This window comes from Lepidothrix coronata, unplaced genomic scaffold, assembly GCF_001604755.1.
Source record: "Lepidothrix coronata isolate B3197 unplaced genomic scaffold, Lepidothrix_coronata-1.0 Scaffold99, whole genome shotgun sequence".
Lineage (NCBI taxonomy): Eukaryota > Metazoa > Chordata > Aves > Passeriformes > Pipridae > Lepidothrix > Lepidothrix coronata.
In genome coordinates, this window is record NW_016690279.1 from 2,025,505 (window position 1) to 2,042,545 (window position 17,041).

At 54.0% G+C, this 17,041-nt stretch overlaps 1 protein-coding gene across 1 annotated transcript in view; it reads left to right on the top strand.

The window, feature by feature from the left end:
- The window catches only part of PLCG1 (phospholipase C gamma 1), a 41,103-nt gene that overhangs the window by 11,448 nt on the left and 12,614 nt on the right, over positions 1 to 17,041 (top strand). The window contains exons 2-12 of the mRNA XM_017822560.1: positions 5,530 to 5,682; positions 6,046 to 6,139; positions 6,666 to 6,713; positions 11,180 to 11,264; positions 12,314 to 12,397; positions 12,570 to 12,592; positions 13,664 to 13,736; positions 14,706 to 14,807; positions 15,521 to 15,639; positions 16,418 to 16,503; positions 16,806 to 16,926. Of these exons, the coding sequence (XP_017678049.1) occupies positions 5,530 to 5,682; positions 6,046 to 6,139; positions 6,666 to 6,713; positions 11,180 to 11,264; positions 12,314 to 12,397; positions 12,570 to 12,592; positions 13,664 to 13,736; positions 14,706 to 14,807; positions 15,521 to 15,639; positions 16,418 to 16,503; positions 16,806 to 16,926 (988 nt within the window). The remainder of the gene's footprint in view (positions 1 to 5,529; positions 5,683 to 6,045; positions 6,140 to 6,665; positions 6,714 to 11,179; positions 11,265 to 12,313; positions 12,398 to 12,569; positions 12,593 to 13,663; positions 13,737 to 14,705; positions 14,808 to 15,520; positions 15,640 to 16,417; positions 16,504 to 16,805; positions 16,927 to 17,041) is intronic.

The window sequence follows — 17,041 nt, forward strand, 5'->3', positions numbered from 1 at the left end:
ACGACACAGACAGGCAGCTGCCAGCCCACAGCTGCCTTTGCTTCTTGTGCTGGGAGGATGTTTGAGAGCTCTTGAAGGCCACCTGCATGAGGCTGATGCTGGCAAAGCAGCTGGGCCTGGGGCAGCCTGGGGAGAGCTCTGCTGTGCCCTGTAGAAGCTGAGTGATGTGTGGGCAGGACTCTGCCTCCCTGCTCCAGCCCCTGGCATGGATGTGTGTGGGATGGAGGAGGGAAGGGTGGCTCCTCACATCCTCTCCTCTGACCCGCACGGCAGTGCAGCAGCATCTCCTAATCTCCCTGCACATCTCCTCTGGCTTCCTCTGCAGTCGATAAGGATTGGAGGGGGGCAACAGGGGAGGGAGGAAGAGGAGCTCAGAAGCCACAGGACATGTGACCCAGGGGCACAGGGGAAGCGATGGGCAGGAAGCGCCGGTGCCCGCAGAGCAGCTGGTGGGTCCCTGTGTGGGCTGCCCAGTGCACTCTGCCAGCACATCTGCCCAGGTGCCAGCTCCCAGGGTGGTGTGCCAGCTCTCTGCCAAATCCTCCTGCTCCACTCTGAGTGACAGGGATGTCTGAGAGGTGAGCCAGGACCTGAGTCGGGATCCAGGCTGGTCCCAGTCATGCTGGCTCATCAGGAGCTCCCTGTTGTCCCATCTCCAGCCCATCGAGCTATATTTTTCCCCAGCATCTCCTCTCCCAGGGTGTGCTCTGCATGGATGTTGCTCCTTCTGGGGTAGAACTCTTGCAACAGTTGCTTCATAGCAAAGTCCACTGGCTCAGAGGAATAACTACTGTTTGCTGATGCAGGTGAGGTGAAGCACTTTGCTGGAGCAACCTGGGACATTGCTGAGTCTGCAGGGGAAAACATTTTTACCTGCATCTTCTCCCAAGGCAGGAGAAGTTCCTGGGTGTTGCAGCAACAAGAGCAGTGGGACCCAATGGTCCCCTGGACACCAGGGTGGCTGTGTCCCTCCCTGGTACAGCAGTGGGAGTGAGAGAGCTTTTTACAGGGATTTTGGCATCTCACTGAAAGGGCAGCATGGCCTTTTTTAGTTCATAGGGAGTGAGGGATGTGCTGGGGCTCAGGGCACTGCTGGTTTGGTGTTTGGATGCCTCAGCCAGGCTTCCTGCCCTCTGAAAAACCAGTTAAGGTCAAACGAGAGGCCTCAGCTGGTTTCTTGTTGTCCTGTCTGGATAAGCCATCTGCTAATGGCATGGGCTTGTCCTCTGGAAACCTGATAGCTGCTGCTGAGCAGCGCTGGTGGCAGCGAGGGGGATGCAGTAACCTCAGCGCTGCATCTCTGAGCAGAGACGTTCAATTCCCTGCTCCTCTGTCTGCTTTAGTCCTGTCGATTAAGGGAAAGCTCGTGGGGTTGAGAGGTTGAGCTGTCGTCACTCTGAGAACCAATGCTAATGTGAGACACACAGCTATTCCCTCTGGAATCGGTTCCTCATCGATGGGGTGACCGCTTGGCTTCTCGTGGAGGGGATACAAAGGGCAGGATGCCAGGGTTCCTGTCGTTATGGGGGCAGCACACACGTCCTAAGAGCCACCGTGATTTCTACGGTCCAAGCAGTCCCAGCTCGGGTGGTACCGTGTGCCCCATTCCTGCCCCAGCCCCCCAGGACACAGGGCTGGTCTGTGCGGGGCTGGGGCTGTGCGGGGCTGGGGCTGTGCGGGGCTGGGGCTGTGCGGGGATGGGGCTGTGCGGGGATGGGGCTGTGCGGGGATGGGCTGTGCGGGGATGGGGCTGTGCGGGAGCGAACACGGGGCTCGCCCGCAGCGTGGGGCAGGTGGAAGGGGCTCGATGAGCAGCGAAGGGCAGGCGAGGGCTCCAGGCTGGGAGGTGCTGAGGGCTCTGGCCCCCGTCCAGAGAAGCACTTAGTGCTCGCTCCCCCTCACCGGGGAGTTCTGGTCGGGCTGTTCTTGCCGAGCGGTGTTGGGTTGCAGAGCCGGGTGGGAGCCGAGCACAGCGGGCAGGGCTGCCTGGAGAAGGGGGACTGGGATCCTGCTCCAGGCTCCCGCAGCTCCTAATACCCACTGCTGCCCGAATATGCGTTTCGGGGGGACTTCCACTGCAATATTAAGAGGGATAAGGTGCTACTTTATTCTTCATGCTATTGCATAATAGGTTTTTCTTATTTTTTACTCACATGCACATATATGTCTTTTTCCTCTTTCTCCCCGGGGGCCTGACCTCCCAGTGCCCCTTCCAGTGATGGGAAGCCCTGGTTGTGCTCAGTGGGATCCACAATGTTAAATAGCAGGAAGACTCTTTTTTTAACCTCTTTTTCTTTGCCAGAATGAGTAGGCTGGAGGCTTTTCCGCTGCCCTGGGGCAGGATCAGACCATGTCAGCCAGCTGAGGTCAGGCTGGGCTGGCAGTGGCCATGTGGCTGTCACATACACCCAGCAATACCTGTTGAGGGGGTGGGTGTTTGCTTGGAGGCTGTCCGCAATAAACCCCTCCTGGAAGGTAATCTGGCTAAGTTTCCTTTTTGACAGCTTTTTTTAAAAATGTTTTTATTTAATCAGTTTTACATCTTTCCAAAAATCCTCTGGAGGTGGTGATTTTGCAACCCTCAGAGCCTGTTCCAGGGTGTCCTTATCCTTACATGTTACAACACCCTATCCATCAGCGGGTAAATGAGGCTTGGATGAAGTTTCAGTTTTAAATGACTTAAAGGGTGGATCTGGTTTTCATGTAACCAGAGGGTAATTTGGTGGGGTTTTTTTCTTACATGGCGAGGGAGGTGGATCTGGGGTCAGCTTTTTCTTTCTGATGCAACCCTCTCCCACTAAAAGGAAGGCTCTTTGCCCAGAAATGTGACTATGTCCCAGGTTTTTTTTTTTTAGTGCTGGAGGCAAGGGGAGGGCCAGGCTGTTTCTGCTGGCAGTGGGCTGGGGGGACGTTTGGGAGGCTGTTGTACAGAGCCTGGTTGTAGAGCCACAGCACAGCTCAGTGTGCAGCGTGGAACCGTGTGGGGAGCTCAGGCCATCTCGTGGGTTTCTCTGCCTTCCTGGAGCTGCTCCTGCCTCCAGCCTGGGAGGGCTGGAGGACAGCCAGCTCACTTCAGCCCTCCCATCTCATCAGCTGCTCCTCTGTCCCTGCTTGCTGCTGGTTCCTACTCTGGGACATCCAGCCCTGCCAGGCTGCAGCAGGTTCATATTCCCTAAGAGAGCTTCCCTCTGCCACTGCCATTGCTGTGGGACCAAGTTCTTCCTCTCTTGCCATGTCCTGCATGGGATGAAGACATGTTAGTATCTTCTGTCTCACACAGCATGCTCTGGGAGAGAGCAGCTTGGGGAGGAGGAGATGTTGCTCACCTTGGTGACAAGGGACTTGTCTTCGGGTGGATCATCCCAGATTACCTGCCCTTGTTCCCCTTCCCAGGCATTGTGTGGCCTGTGGGGCTGGAGCCCCATCTGATGCTCATCCCCATGTCTTTGACCACATCCTTCCCAGCAAGGACCCGGGGTGCAGAGCCATGGTGGGACACGTGGGCCATGTCACAGAGCCCACCCACCCCTCACTGGGGAGCTCGTGGTGCTGAGGGTGCACCTCTGAGACCTGGGCTACAGCGAGTGCCTCCAGCCCTCCTTCCCCTCTGCACAGGGGCTCCCGGAGGACCTGCAGCAGGATGGAGGCTGGGACCAGTGCAGGGAAGCAACATTTCAGCACGTGCTTGTTGGGGATGGTGGCATTTGTGCTTGCTGTGCTTCCTGCTCAGAGTCACTTCCTTCCACACTGCCAGGGGGCCGGGAAGGTGTTTGAGTCAGTGCTGCTCTGTGGTGAGAAGAGGGCTGCACAAACCAAACCTGAACCACCTTCCCCCAGCACACACAGGCATGTCTGGTAGGACGAGAGAGATGAACAAGCAGCTGCAGGCGTGCGTGGGCTGCAGGTTTCTGCCCCGCTCCCTCCGAGTGCATGATCCCTGCAGAGGCTGCCCTTCGCCCCAGGAATTCCCTGCGTGCTTCTGTCCTTGATAAGCACCTCACTTGCTCCAGGGCTCTCTCCATTGGGTGGATTTTAGGTATGCACTTTGTAATAACAGCTTTGTCTTACTTACTAACCCGCCGGTGCTCCGTGCACTGAGGTGAGCACAGAGCATGGCACCTTCCTCCATTTGAGTTATTCCCTGGTAAACTACCATGAAAACCCATCTGCCAGTTCCTTCCCATTGCATTGGTCAAGCCCTGTATCCTCTAAAGATAGGATTAGCCTTCAGTCCCACTGTGCATGTCCTGGATACAAAGACCTGGACAGCAATAGGAGATTTTAAGGGCTGAAATAACCTGCTGGGAGCATAAGGACGTGAACAGAGGCAGGTTATGGCAGGGCATGCTAATGTTTGAGCTTTCAGCCTGCTCCTCTCCAAAGGGTAGGTGATTCCTTAAAAGGTTCCACCCTTGCTTATTTTAGGAAGCTTGTCTGTCCTCCATTTGCAGCCCCAAGGAACTGCTCTTGTCATGAGCTGGCGAGCTTTGGAGGGTTGTTAGATTCACAGAATATCCTGAGTTGGAAGGGACCCACAAGGATCAAGTTCAGCTCCTGGGTCTGCACAGGACACCCCCAAAATCTATCAGTGTTCAGTCTAGATATGTCCTGTGTCAGGCAATGAGCAGGCTGCCATCATCTCCAGGTGCACACCCACACTGCTGTGCACTCCTGCCAAGAGAGGATCCCATGTTCCTCGTGCCTTATAAGTCCTCCCAGAGTCAATCCCTGTGTCTGCCTTGCTGTGGGGTTTGGAGAGAGCATCATCTCTCATGATGCAGTTTAGTGCTGTCGTGGCTGCTGCGGGTGATGAGCTGGTCACATTTCTGCCTAGTTTTAAACTGCAGGAAATTGAAATGAAAGGCGAGTCGATCCACAGTGAGTGCAGTAAGTGGAGTTTAATTGGGATGAATTACATGCCAGGTTTGCAGTAATCTCCGTCTCACATTGCTCAGAAGCATCATCTGCTTTGGAAACGTGACTCAGAAATGTTGTTATTTGATTCCCACGAGCATTTAAGAAACTATTTTTCCAGGAAGCAAAGGTTTTTGGGTTTGGATTGGGTTTGGGGTTTTTTTTGGTTTTGTTTTTTTTGCCTCCTTGCTGCTGTTGTTTTCTCTTTGTTCTCTGGCAATGTGAGTCCTTTCCCAGAATTTCCTCTGGGGAGGGAGGCTGTGAAATGCTCCCTTACCAGTGTCTCTTCAGCTCCTTCTCCTTGCTTGGCGTTTGCACTCGAGGCATTAACAGCTGCCCCTTGCTGGGGATCCCCGTGAGGGAGACATGTAGCCATTTTTGGGGAACACAGAGGTAAATAGGGGGGTGGTGGCTGGGGAAACTTCCTTGGGAAGCGGTAGGAAGGGGCTGTGCTTACCCATGAGCAGCAAGGGAGATGTGCAAGGTGAGTGGGAAGATCTCCGTGCTGCTTTGGAAGGTTGAGGAGCGAGCTTTGGCTCCTGAAGACCACTTTTATCTTTCATGGGAATTTCAAGCTGTTTGCTGAACTCCTCTTTCGTTTTCCCTTTCTCACAGTGGATATTCGTGAAATCAAAGAGATTCGTCCAGGAAAAAACTCGCGTGATTTTGACCGGTACCAGGAGGATCCGTGTTTCCGACCAGACCAGTCTCACTGCTTCGTGGTCCTCTATGGCACAGAATTCCGGCTGAAGACCCTCAGCCTCCAAGGTAAATCACTTGTGGCCCCGGGGTTGTGCCAGGACAGGGTTGGTCGGGCGCCTCAGCACCACCAGACCCAACAGCTTCAGTGCCTGGGGACAGAGATAACCCATCCTTGGGAACTGAAGGAGGATGGAGCGTGATGTGCAGGGGCAAGAGGTCCAGCCAGCCATGTACATCCCATGGGAGGGGAGCAGGAGCTTGGCAGGCATTGGAGCTGGCCAGAGCATCTGCATGGCAGGGAAATGTTATCAGAAAGGGGATAAAGGAAGGAATAGGGAATATAAGGTGCTGAGGATATTCCCAAGAGGTCTGTGTTGGTGATCAGCCTCTGTGTCCCTTCCTCCCACTTCTCCTTTGCACTTTCCACAGCTACTTCTGAGGATGAGGTCAATATGTGGATCAAGGGGCTGAACTGGCTGGTGGCAGACACTCTGAGGGCACCCACCCCCCTGCAGATTGAAAGGTGAGGAAAGCTTGTCCTTGTCCTGCTCTTGTTTTCTTTTTTCCCTTTTCTGTCTGTTTTGACAGAGAAAGGTGAGCACAGTGACATCTCATTCCCTCTCTGAGCCGCGCTGACCTGACACTTCTGCCTCTGCACTCGAGAGGCTTCATCCTGTTGATCCCAGAGTTTGATCTCACGTTTGTCAGGGAAAAGGAGCTTTACCATGAAACTGATGTTTGGTGTGAGCAGCCTGTATTATCTGTAGCAGTTCAGTGCAGAGGCACGTGGAACAGAACCCCTTTGGTTTCTGTCTTATCCGTGGGCTCACTTTCAGGCAGAGACATTTTTAAAGGGGGGCAGGTTGCCCACACGGAAACAGGGTTGGCTGCCTCTGGAAGGGAGTGGAGCCAGGTTCTCTGGTGGGATGGAGGGCTGTGGGAATGGATGGTGTGGCGTTGAGCACCTTCCAGAGACAGCAGCAAACCACCCAGGCTGGTTGTTGGGGAGCTGTGGCTAAGTGTGTGCCTGTTTGTGCCTTCCTGCTCAGGTGGCTCCGGAAGCAGTTCTACTCGCTGGATCGCAACCGGGAAGACAGGTAAGGAGAGAGGAACTTGTAATCACCTTCGTGGAAGGGTTTAAGCTGGAAGAGTTTGACTTTGACTTAAAACCCCAGCCTTTGGTTGGATTTTTTGTTGGGTTCTTTAGGCTTTTAATATTCATATCCAAGGAACCTTAATCCAAGTCCCATTACTTCCCCGGCTGACCTTCACTGAATTAAAAAAGCATAAAAGAGCTGTCTTGTTTCCCTGACCTATTTCCCAGCTGTTTAGACTCAGTAACACCTTGAGAGCCCAGAGCTGTGAAATGCCTTCCCCCCAGCTTCCCAAGGAAGCAGACATCAAGAGGCAGTTTGGGGCACCCCATGAGGATTGAACTGGGTTGGGCTTATTACCCTACAACCTGTTTGTTTTATTCTCCTTCTCTGAGGTCCATGAGGCTGGTGGGCTGCAGCAGGGCCACTGCTTGGGGGGTTCTTGGGTGAATGCTTAGTGATGTCCTAGCAGGTAAAATGTCATGCTTGAACCTGCCATGAGGAGATAAGGGAGGAGAATTGGGTCATGATTCATCGCGAGGAGATAAGGGAAGGGACATTTCCCTGTCAGGGAGGTGAGTTCCATGCTAGTTTTCCTGTCCACATGCTGGCTGCCAGCCTCCTCTTCCCGAGGTGCTGTTATTTGCCTCCTTTCATCCCTGGGACAGGCTTTTCCCCTGTGATGTTTACTGAGCACATTAACCTTTCAGCATTGATTTCCATGTTAATGTGCTCCCCTGGGGCAGGGAGATTCCTCCAGTCCTGCTCCAGAGAGGGCAGTGCTGGAGACATCACTCACACATAGCTCCTGCCCCGGGCTGTGGTGGAGCACGTGGGTCCCACCTGCCCTCTTTCCATGCCCTGGGCATCATCGGGCAGATCCCTGGGCTCTGGAGCATCCTCTGCTTTGTCCTTGCTGTGTCCCTTCCAGGACAGCCAGACAGCCCTGCTGCCAGGCTGCCAGGGGTTAAATCCAGCCTGTCCAGGAGCAGAGCAGGAGTGTGTTGCCTGGGGAAAATCCCACTGCACTGGACATTTTTGCCTTTGCAGTGATTTATCCTGTGGCGTGACGAGAGCACCGCTGGGTGCACAGGGATTTAGCGGAGGAGGGATAAATCCTTGCAGAGGCAGAAAGGGAAGGAGAGGAGCTTTAATCTGTTGCAGCTGCTCTGCATATGCCACACACCTTTCCAGTCCAGGCTGGGGTTGTATATGCAGTGCACTGTATTTCAGTGGTGACAGGGCACGGTATTTCCTAATCCAGCTATGGAGAGCACTGGGGCAGGGGTGTCTGCATGGGGGATTTGGAGGATGAGAACAGGAAAAATGGAAGTACTCAGACCTCCTTCTCCTCTGTTTATGCAGTAAAACTGATGAAATGGCATCCCAACAGGACAAACAGAGATTGCGTGTCCAGATCCGTCTGCCCGAGGCAGAGCTGACAGCCAGCCTGTTGCATCTCTCTTGTTTTTCAGAATATCATCTTTCTATTGGAATTTAGAATTAAGGCAGCAAAATCCAATATATTCCTTACCTGTCAACCATGGGGAGAGCTTTCAGTGCAAAATGGTTAATTAGGAGAGCTGCTGCTCCAGCCCAGGTAGCAAGAGGAGCAAAACAGGGGGAATGCAAAAAGATTTGAGGTCTTCCCATATTACAAACATTCTACAAGCATCCATGTGTTTTCTGCAAGGTAAAGGCAGCAGTTATGGAACATACACGTCTCTTGGATTAAATCTTTGCCCTTATGAGGCATTTCAGCATTAAATTTAGTGTTGCTGAGCATTTTGCTTTTGCTTCTCAGCCTGGAAGTGGGTTTTCAAAGGGAACACTGAGATGTGGGGGGAGATTTTTTTGTTGGTTTTTTTTGTTTGTTTGTTTGTTTGTTTTTATTTACAAAAAACCACTTCTTTTGCAAACCATCCTTGATCCTTTCCAGAACAGGCAGATTTTTGGCAGCTGAAGAAATCATTCCTCGTGTGCCCCGTGCCCCAGCCTCCTGTGCCGGAGCCTTTCCCTCTCCTTTCCCTCTCCTTTCCGCCCTCCCCGGCTGGTGCCGGGACATCCCTTCCAGCACGCCGGCAGATGTTGGCTGTTTTCACTGGCTGCTGGGCCTTTGGGTATTTGTTTTTCCAAGGGAGGTTAGGTGGAAAGAGGAGGATAACAGGATGCTGGGTTTTTTTTCCTAACTGCTGCCAAAGAGGCTGTTTCACCTCTGGCCAGGAGAGCTGCCCATGGCTGGGAGCAGTGTTACAGCACTGGGGGCTGGCAGGGGAATGTTTCCATCCCCTGTGAGAGGACTGAATCGGTCCTTTGGCCTGTTTGTCATGAAACCTTAGAAAACTTCCGTAGAAAAAATTAGTTTGTTTATTTGGTTTTTACTTTCTAGTCTGAAAATACTACTGAGCTGTTTATCCAAGGTGTCCAGCACTTTAACATGATTAATAACACACGGTAAATAAAATCCTTCCGTACCCTGTCCTCCTTCCGAAGCTGAGAGGAAAATGTTGGTCACAGCTTTGACAGGGCTTGCTCTTGTCACATCAACGAGCAGTGCCTTGGTCCAGCATATGCTGTGAGGCAGCTCAGCATCACCAGAGCCTGCGTGCTGGCTCCAGCGGGTCTCCAGCCCGATTCCTACTGCTGGTCCTGCTGGTCCAGCCCCTCCTGCTCTTTTTCCATGAGCTTTTTTGCAGTGCCAGGCTCTCACCGAGGAGGGATTGCTGTTGGATGGCCGTGGGGACTCTGGGTGTCCTGTCAGGGGTCCCATGGCAGCTGTTACATGCTGGGGTCCTTGACTGGAGAGGGCATCTCTCACTGCACCCCTGGCTCAGTTCCCTGTCACCTGGGACCCCACAGCTGGGACCCCCTGCCCTTGGGATCACACAGCACCCTGCACATGGCCATGGATGCTGGGTGTGCTGGAGGGGGCAAGGGCAGACTCCCCTCCCCAGGACACTCCCCCTGAGCCCCCGGGGTAACTTCACCTGCTGGGGCAGGGGGAGGTGCAGGGGAGAGAGCAGAGCTGCTGCCCATGCTGGGTGTGTGTCACTGGCTGTGCAGCCTGTACAGCTGGGTCAGAAGGAGAGGCTGGGGCCATGTGCCAGCTTCTTTTTTTTTCTCTTTCTTTCCCTGTCCTGCCAGTGAGTGGCAGGTGAGTGGCAGGTCACTGCCCACTCCTCGGCTGGCCGGGTGCTGGCCGTGGGCACGCACGGGAGCCGGGCCAGGTCCTGCCCTGGCCGTGTGTGTGTCCTGGTCCCCAGCTCAGAGCCCAGGAACAAGGGCTCTCTGTGTCCTGCTGGCTGCCGGGCCCTCGGCTCTGCAGCGCCTGACACCAGCCGGTTTCTCCCTCTCCGTGGGGCTCCCTCCATCCCTCCTCCTTCCTGTGGCATTGGAGATCACCCCATTTCCTGGGAAGAGTGTGAAAGATGTGGTTCACAGGGTGAAGGACATCTCCTCTGGTACAGCCAGGGAAGCCCAAACCATAAGGATTTCCAGGGTCAGACCTGCCCTATGTTTTGCAGGATGGGGGAGCATCCTTTAGAATCCTGGGCTCCCACATGCTCCGTGGGGGGCAAAAGCAGCATCTGCAATTGCAGGGGTGGACTCCCAGGACTTACTTTTAAGGCAGAGGTTGCCAGAAAATGATTGCACACAGACCTCTCAGCTTCTTAAATCCTGCAGATGGAAGGCATCTACATTTTTTCTCGCTGCAGGGCCATTGCCCCATCTGGAGAACAGCTCCAGAGCAGGCAGGGGCAGCCTAGGGCTGTTTGCTGCCTGTCTCTGCCTGCCTGGGTGCAGGATCCCGCTCAGGGCTGGCACTGGAGCTCTCCCTGGTCCAGGAACCGGCACATTTGGTGTGAAGGGCCTCAGGGGGAGGACAGCCACGCTGGCTGCTCTGTGCCAGCAGCATGTGTGGCTGGGAGAACACAGCTGGGCACGACGTGGCAGTGCTGTGCCTGTGGCTGTGCACTGGAAATGGCTCTTTTCCTCTTAGGATAAAATTAGCTGAATCCAAACCACTTACAGAGCCTGCCCTCCTCCAGCAGGCCAGGGGTTGGGTTTTGGAAGGGAATTGGTCACTCAGCATCCACGTTGGGGGCAGATACTTGAGAAATGCTTCTTCCTGGTTGTTCTCCTAAAGCAGTGCTGCTGTGTGTCACCGTGGCTCGAGTGGGCTGAGGGCGCTGGGACTCACCGTGCAGGGTCAGGAGCTTGTAGGAGTGGTATTTGCTGTTTCCACTGTCATGCAGACATCTCTCTCTGCTTCCCTGTGTGCTCCCCACTGTTCTGCCTTTGGTCCCAACCTCGGCATCCTTCTGGAGTCACACATCCATTCTTGTGCATCACAGCCAGTGCCCCTTTGGGCATGGCTGCTCTGTTTGTGTGGTGTCCCAGCTCCAGGATGAGACCCCTCCATCCCTGACCTCCTGAACACGTTTCTCCTCTTTTCCCTGCTGAGCCAGGATCTCTGCCAAGGATCTGAAGAACATGCTGTCTCAGGTCAACTATCGGGTGCCCAACATGAGGTTCCTGCGGGAGAGACTCACGGTGAGTGTGTGACCCCTCAGCTCTGGGGACCCCCAGCAGCCTGTTACCCACCTTTGTGCAAACCCTGGTGGTGGTTAAACTCCCAGGGCATGTTTGCATATTGCAGAGCCTCCCAGCCTTTCCTGGGAGGGCCCCCACCCACGGTGGTGACTGAAGAGGTGCCAGCTCTCACTGGGTGCCGCACCCTGGCCCATTTGTGGCCAGCACCCTCTCTTTACCCCACCCTGCCTCCCACACTCCCCACATTGCTCCTGGCTCTGGTTGTGGGCTTGGTGCTGGTGGGGTAAAGCACAGGAGACCAGCTACTGGGTCCTGCATCCTGGGTCTTGCAACCCACTGCCAGGGAGTGATGCTCTGCCAGCATCACTGCAGGCCCAGGGGTGGATGGTCATCTCACCATGACCAGCTCTTCCCACCAGCATGGAACTCTGAGGCCAGAGTGGTGTATCCAAAGGAGAGCACACGCTCTGGGTCATGCAGTTTTCAGACACTTCAGGTGCTCTTGGCAAACAGAAGGTTAAATTATCCTTTGGAAACCATTCAAGTAAGTGGTGATGCTTTTCTCAGCATGGTGATGCCTTTGTATGGCTGAGCTTGGGGAACTGTGGCACTTGGGGATGTGCCTGTGTCCTGGGCACTGCAGTGTCCTGCTGGCCCCAGCAGAGGTCATGGAATCAGAATTGTTAAGGTTGAAAAAGACCTCTAATATTGAGTCCAGCCATTATCCAGCACTGCCACGTCCACCACTAAACCATGTCCACAAGTGCTGCATCCAGATGCTTGTTGAACCCTTCAAGAGATGGTGACTCCACCATTGCCCTGGGCAGCCTGTTCCAATGCCTGACCACTATTTCCATAAATTTTTCATAATATCCAGTCTAAACCTGGCACAACTTGAGGCCATTGTGCGGGAGGCAAAGTCTGGACAGGTTTTGGCCTTTTCCTCCTCCTTTTTTCTGCATGAATTCTGGTGGAATGAGACACTCCTCAGGCCATGCAGAGTTGCCTGTGGCTCTTGTAAAAACTGTTGTGTTTTTTTTTTGCCTCAGGATGTGGAGCAGAGGAATGGAGACATCACATATGGGCAGTTTGCACAGCTCTACCGCAGCCTGATGTTCAGTGCCCAGAAAACGGTGAGAGCTGAATTCCCCAAGGGTGGAAAGGGGAAGGAAAGACCTTATTTGTTACTGGGCATTCCCTCTTAATTGTCTTTTTAACCCTGCTGCTGTTGGGGTGAGCTCTTGTGTCTGGGGAGTAAAGAAGTTACTGAGTGCAAACCTAATGTTTGTGCTCTTTCTTTTGCAGATGGATGTCCCATTCCTGGAAAGGTGGATAATTCTTTGTATTTGTTGGGGAAGGGGCTGGGTTTTTTTCTCCATATCATGCTTTGGTGCCTGCAGCAGCGTGTTGGGATGAGACATGCTGCACTCCTCCTGCCACCACGCTGCCTGTGGGTTTGTGCTCTGAACAAGCATCTTTGCTGTAGACACTTCAGCTCGGGGCAGTGAGGGCTCTTCCTCCCAGACATCCCCCTGAGATCCAGCTCAGGTCAGGTGGTTGATGTGAAGTGATCAGATCTGGAGCCATCTCCCAGGGGTTGTCCTCGTGGTGGCTGCAGAGCCCTGGCTCCCCAGGCAGTGCCTCTGGTGCCATCACCAGCTGTGCCCTCTGCACACTTCAGCCGTGATAAAAAGAGTTTGAATTTAGACCCAGGAGTTAAAGAGTGACAGACTTATTAACTTGTTCAGGTAATTCTCAATGGTTTCCTTCCTTTTTTTCCTACAACCATAGAAAAGAGTTGGCAGGACCCTCAGCAGACCATCTGGCTCACCCCTTTGCCCAGGGCAGCCAGCACTGCCCAGTCCACTTTGGGGTTTTGTGATGTTAGTGCCCAGCATGGCCCGTGGCTGTCCATTGTGGCTTGGTGCAGTCATGGACCAGTCTTTTGAGATAATCAGCTACAAACCATTCCTCCTTAATTCCCTGTGCCTTGCCTCCCTGAGTCCGTGCTTCCATGTCTGTCCTGTCTGCAATCACCCCTAGACTTCCCTGCACTTATTCAGTTCTTTTCACTTGTGTACAGACCCTCAATTTTTATTTTTTTTTTTATACCTCTGATGATTTTTCTGCCCTTTGCCAGAGTTTCATGTTGTTGTGCCCTTGGCAGTGTGAATCCTGGACTGTTCCTGGAGCAGTCCCTGGCTCTGAGATATGGATATATGATCTCAGTTGCTCCATGTTTGCTGTCATGGTCTCCTTGACTCTCTGCCCATCCTGCTCTGCTCCTGCAGCCTGCTTGCTCGGGGCACATCTGGCTGCACGTGCCGTGGAGGTGGCAGATGGCGTCTCACGTGGTGTGCTGTGTGAGTGACTGAAGCTTCTCTCTCTTTGCTTGTCAGGGGTGGAGAAAGGTCTGAGCACTTCAGGGTGTCACTGCTGGAGCTGCAGAAGTTCTTGCTGGAGTACCAGAGGGTGAGCTCAACAAAGGCCGTGGGGAGGGACTGTGGGGTGGGCACCAGTATCAGTGTGGATCTGGTGTTCCATGGGTAACCTCTGTGGAGCTGGGGTGATTTGGTTCTGGGGTGCTCTGCCTGGCATGGCCTCAACCTGAGCACGTCCTTCCTGGAGCAGGAGGTGTTGCAGGGGGAGCACTGGGGAGGGCAAACCTGTCCTCAGCCAGGCACCCTGGTCAGAAAAGGAACTAAGAGCTCTGGGAGGAGCAGAGGTCCCGGGAGGAAGGAACTGGTCACTGGAGATTTACCCAGTCCCTGTGAGCTCAGCTGGTTACTGAAGGTTTGGAGCAGCCAAAAAGTCCTGTCCATCCTGTCTGCTCAGAAGTTGTCAGCAGCTCCTGAGGAGCAGCTGATGGATTCAGTCACTGACCTTTCCATTTCAAAGTGACTGTGGGTTGTTCAGCCAGCACAGCGTGCACAGACACACAGGCAGTGTGTTTGTGGGCTGCACAGACCCCTTGGCTCTTGCTGGGCTCCCACCTCACTGCTGGTCTCCTCCAGGAGGGCAGATGGGGGAGTGTGAGGCCTCCTGCTCTGAGCCCCACCGCTGCCTCTCTGCAGCCAGCAGGGAGTTACCCAGGGGGAGATGTGCTGTTTCCATGGCTGATGAAAGAAACGCAGGGAGAGGGAGCCAAAGGAAGCCGGGTTGGCTTCTGCTGCCGAGGGAGGAGGGAGGGCAGATGTGTGTGAAGGAGCTGTCGGAGAGGAAAATGCACAGCACTGAGAAAATGAATCCCACAGAAGTAGGGCAGATTTGCTCACTCTGTGCTCTCCAGCATTTGTGCTGACAGTTGAGTTCCTGGCAGAGATGGTCTTGCATCAAAAACCCCCTCCTGAATGGTTAAAGCTTCTTGCTGGATGAGCTGCACGTGGTTTTGAATAGTACTTTCTGAAATGGCTTCTTTTATGTCTCTCCCGGGGTTTGCAGGAGCTCTGGGCTGCAGATACCCTTCAGGTACAAGAATTCATGTTCAACTTTCTGAGAGACCCTTTGAGGGAGATTGATGAGCCTTATTTCACCCTGGACGAAGTAAGACACCTTGAACGTGGTGTGTGTGGAGTGGGGTGACACAGGGGGTGACATCCCTGGTGCAGAGTGTGCTGTGGTGTGACAGCTCTGCTGTCTGTGCTGTGAGTGGTGGTGCTGGAAGGATCACAGCTCCTGTGAGCTGCCTGGCCCTGTGAGATGGACGTGGTGGGTCACTGTGTTACACAAGAGCTGGTTGACAAAGAGAGTGACTTCTGGGCTCTCTTCTTGTGCTAAGTGTGTGCAGCTGGGAGTGCTCATCAGGCAGTTCATCTGGGGGAGGAGAGGGGCTGCATTTGGCTTAATGCTGCTTTGGAGCATGTCAGGATTTTTTCAAAGCAAGAAGAGCTGAAAACAAAATAATAAAAACAACTAGAGATGAAAATATCACTGGCACTCTGGACCAAGCCAAGGTCCCTTGACCCACATGGCCTTAGTGAGCTACTGCCAGCCATGTGAGCTGTAAGAAATAAACGCAGAGCAACTCATTCGTCTGCAGTTGGGTCAAAGGATTTGGCACACAGATGTCTGGCACAGCTCAGAGGGCAGGTGGCCATGCCCAGGCTGTGGTTACTCTGGCTCAGGTAGCCTGGGTGCTGTGTGGGTGGCCCCTGGTCAGTCTGTGCCTCTGGCACAGGGTGGGAGATGTGTGTGAAGCTGAACCACAGCACCGGCCCCTCCACATCATTAACACCCTTCTGTTTCTTCCTGAGCAGTTTCTCACCTTCCTGTTTTCCAAAGAGAACAGCATCTGGAACTCACAACTGGACATGGTGTGTCTGGAGAACATGAACAACCCCCTCTCCCATTACTGGATCTCCTCCTCACACAACACGTAAGGACTAGGGGAGGGCTCTCTCCACCCAGCTGCTCCCAGCAGCCTTTTCCCGTGCCAGGGGGAGATTCTCCTGATTTTGCCTGATCCCAGCAATGGGTCAAGTAGACTTCCAAACAGTGGTCAGTACATTAGAGACTTTCCTCTTGGTGCCTCAGTTTTCCCTGTGTTGTTTAACCATAAATGTTTTGCTCAGACATTGTCCACAGCACACATCTGCACAGACCTTCGGGTGCCTTCACATCCTGAGCTGTCACTCTGGTAATTCCTCACCATTAGCAATGGCATCTTCCCTAGCCTCTCAGGACAGATGTGGTAAAACCTGTCGGGCTGAATTTGGCCATTTTCCTTCTCTGCTGCTGGAAGAATTTTGCAGGAATTGCTTTCTGTGCAGACAGGCTCTGTGTGTGCTCCCTGTTCATGGGGTGCAGTGGCAGCCCCTTAGCCCACACGTAAAGGACCAAGAGCCTAAGGCAGCTGAGCAGCCCTGAGAGCAGGCAGTGAGCTCCTGTCTGCCTGCAAGAGCTGGTCTAACCCTGCTCTTGGGCTCTTTGTGGCACCAATGCTGATACCTCTCTATGGTGTTTATCTCAGGTGACAGCAGTAGGGCTGGGCTCAGAGCAGTGCTGGCAGCCCTTGCCGGTGGGACAGAGCTGAGCCCCTGCCCTGGGGAGGTGGCAGCTGTGGGAACGCTGCTCTGCCCTTCCCTGCAGGGCAGAGGCAGGTCCAGGATGGCCCAGTGGTGTGGCTGTGCTGATGTGTTTGTGTCCCCTGGCAGGTACCTGACGGGGGATCAGTTCTCGAGCGAGTCCTCGCTGGAGGCGTACGCGCGCTGCCTGCGCATGGGCTGCCGCTGCATCGAGCGTGAGTGCTGCCCCTCCTCCTGCCTCCAGCCTTGGGACAGCTTGTGGTGGTCGGGAAAGGCTTTGCACGGAAGGCAGAGCTGCTGGTTGACGTGCCACTGGCAACATTATCTCCGTGATGTGCAGAAAGGGCTGAGGTCATTTGCTTTGTGGGGTGTGCCTGAGCTTCTGGTCCCTGGGGAGGATCTGGCCTTTCACCTCCTCTATTGCCACCTAATGCATTTCCCAGCAGTGCTTAGTTCAGTCCATCTCATGTCTGTATTGCAGCCTTTGGGCTGAGTTTCCCCCGTGGGTCTCTTTCAGTGGATTGCTGGGACGGTCCCGATGGCATGCCCGTCATCTACCACGGACACACCTTAACCACCAAGATCAAGTTCTCCGACGTCTTGGTCACTATCAAGGAGCATGCCTTTGTCACCTCTGAGTGAGTACAGCAGGACCTCAGCTGGCAGAGCAGAGGGAATGTAGAGCCAGGGTTGTAGTAAAGGGAAGCCCACCTTTATCCAGAGATCCAGCACAAGGCCTGGCATTTGGTGGGA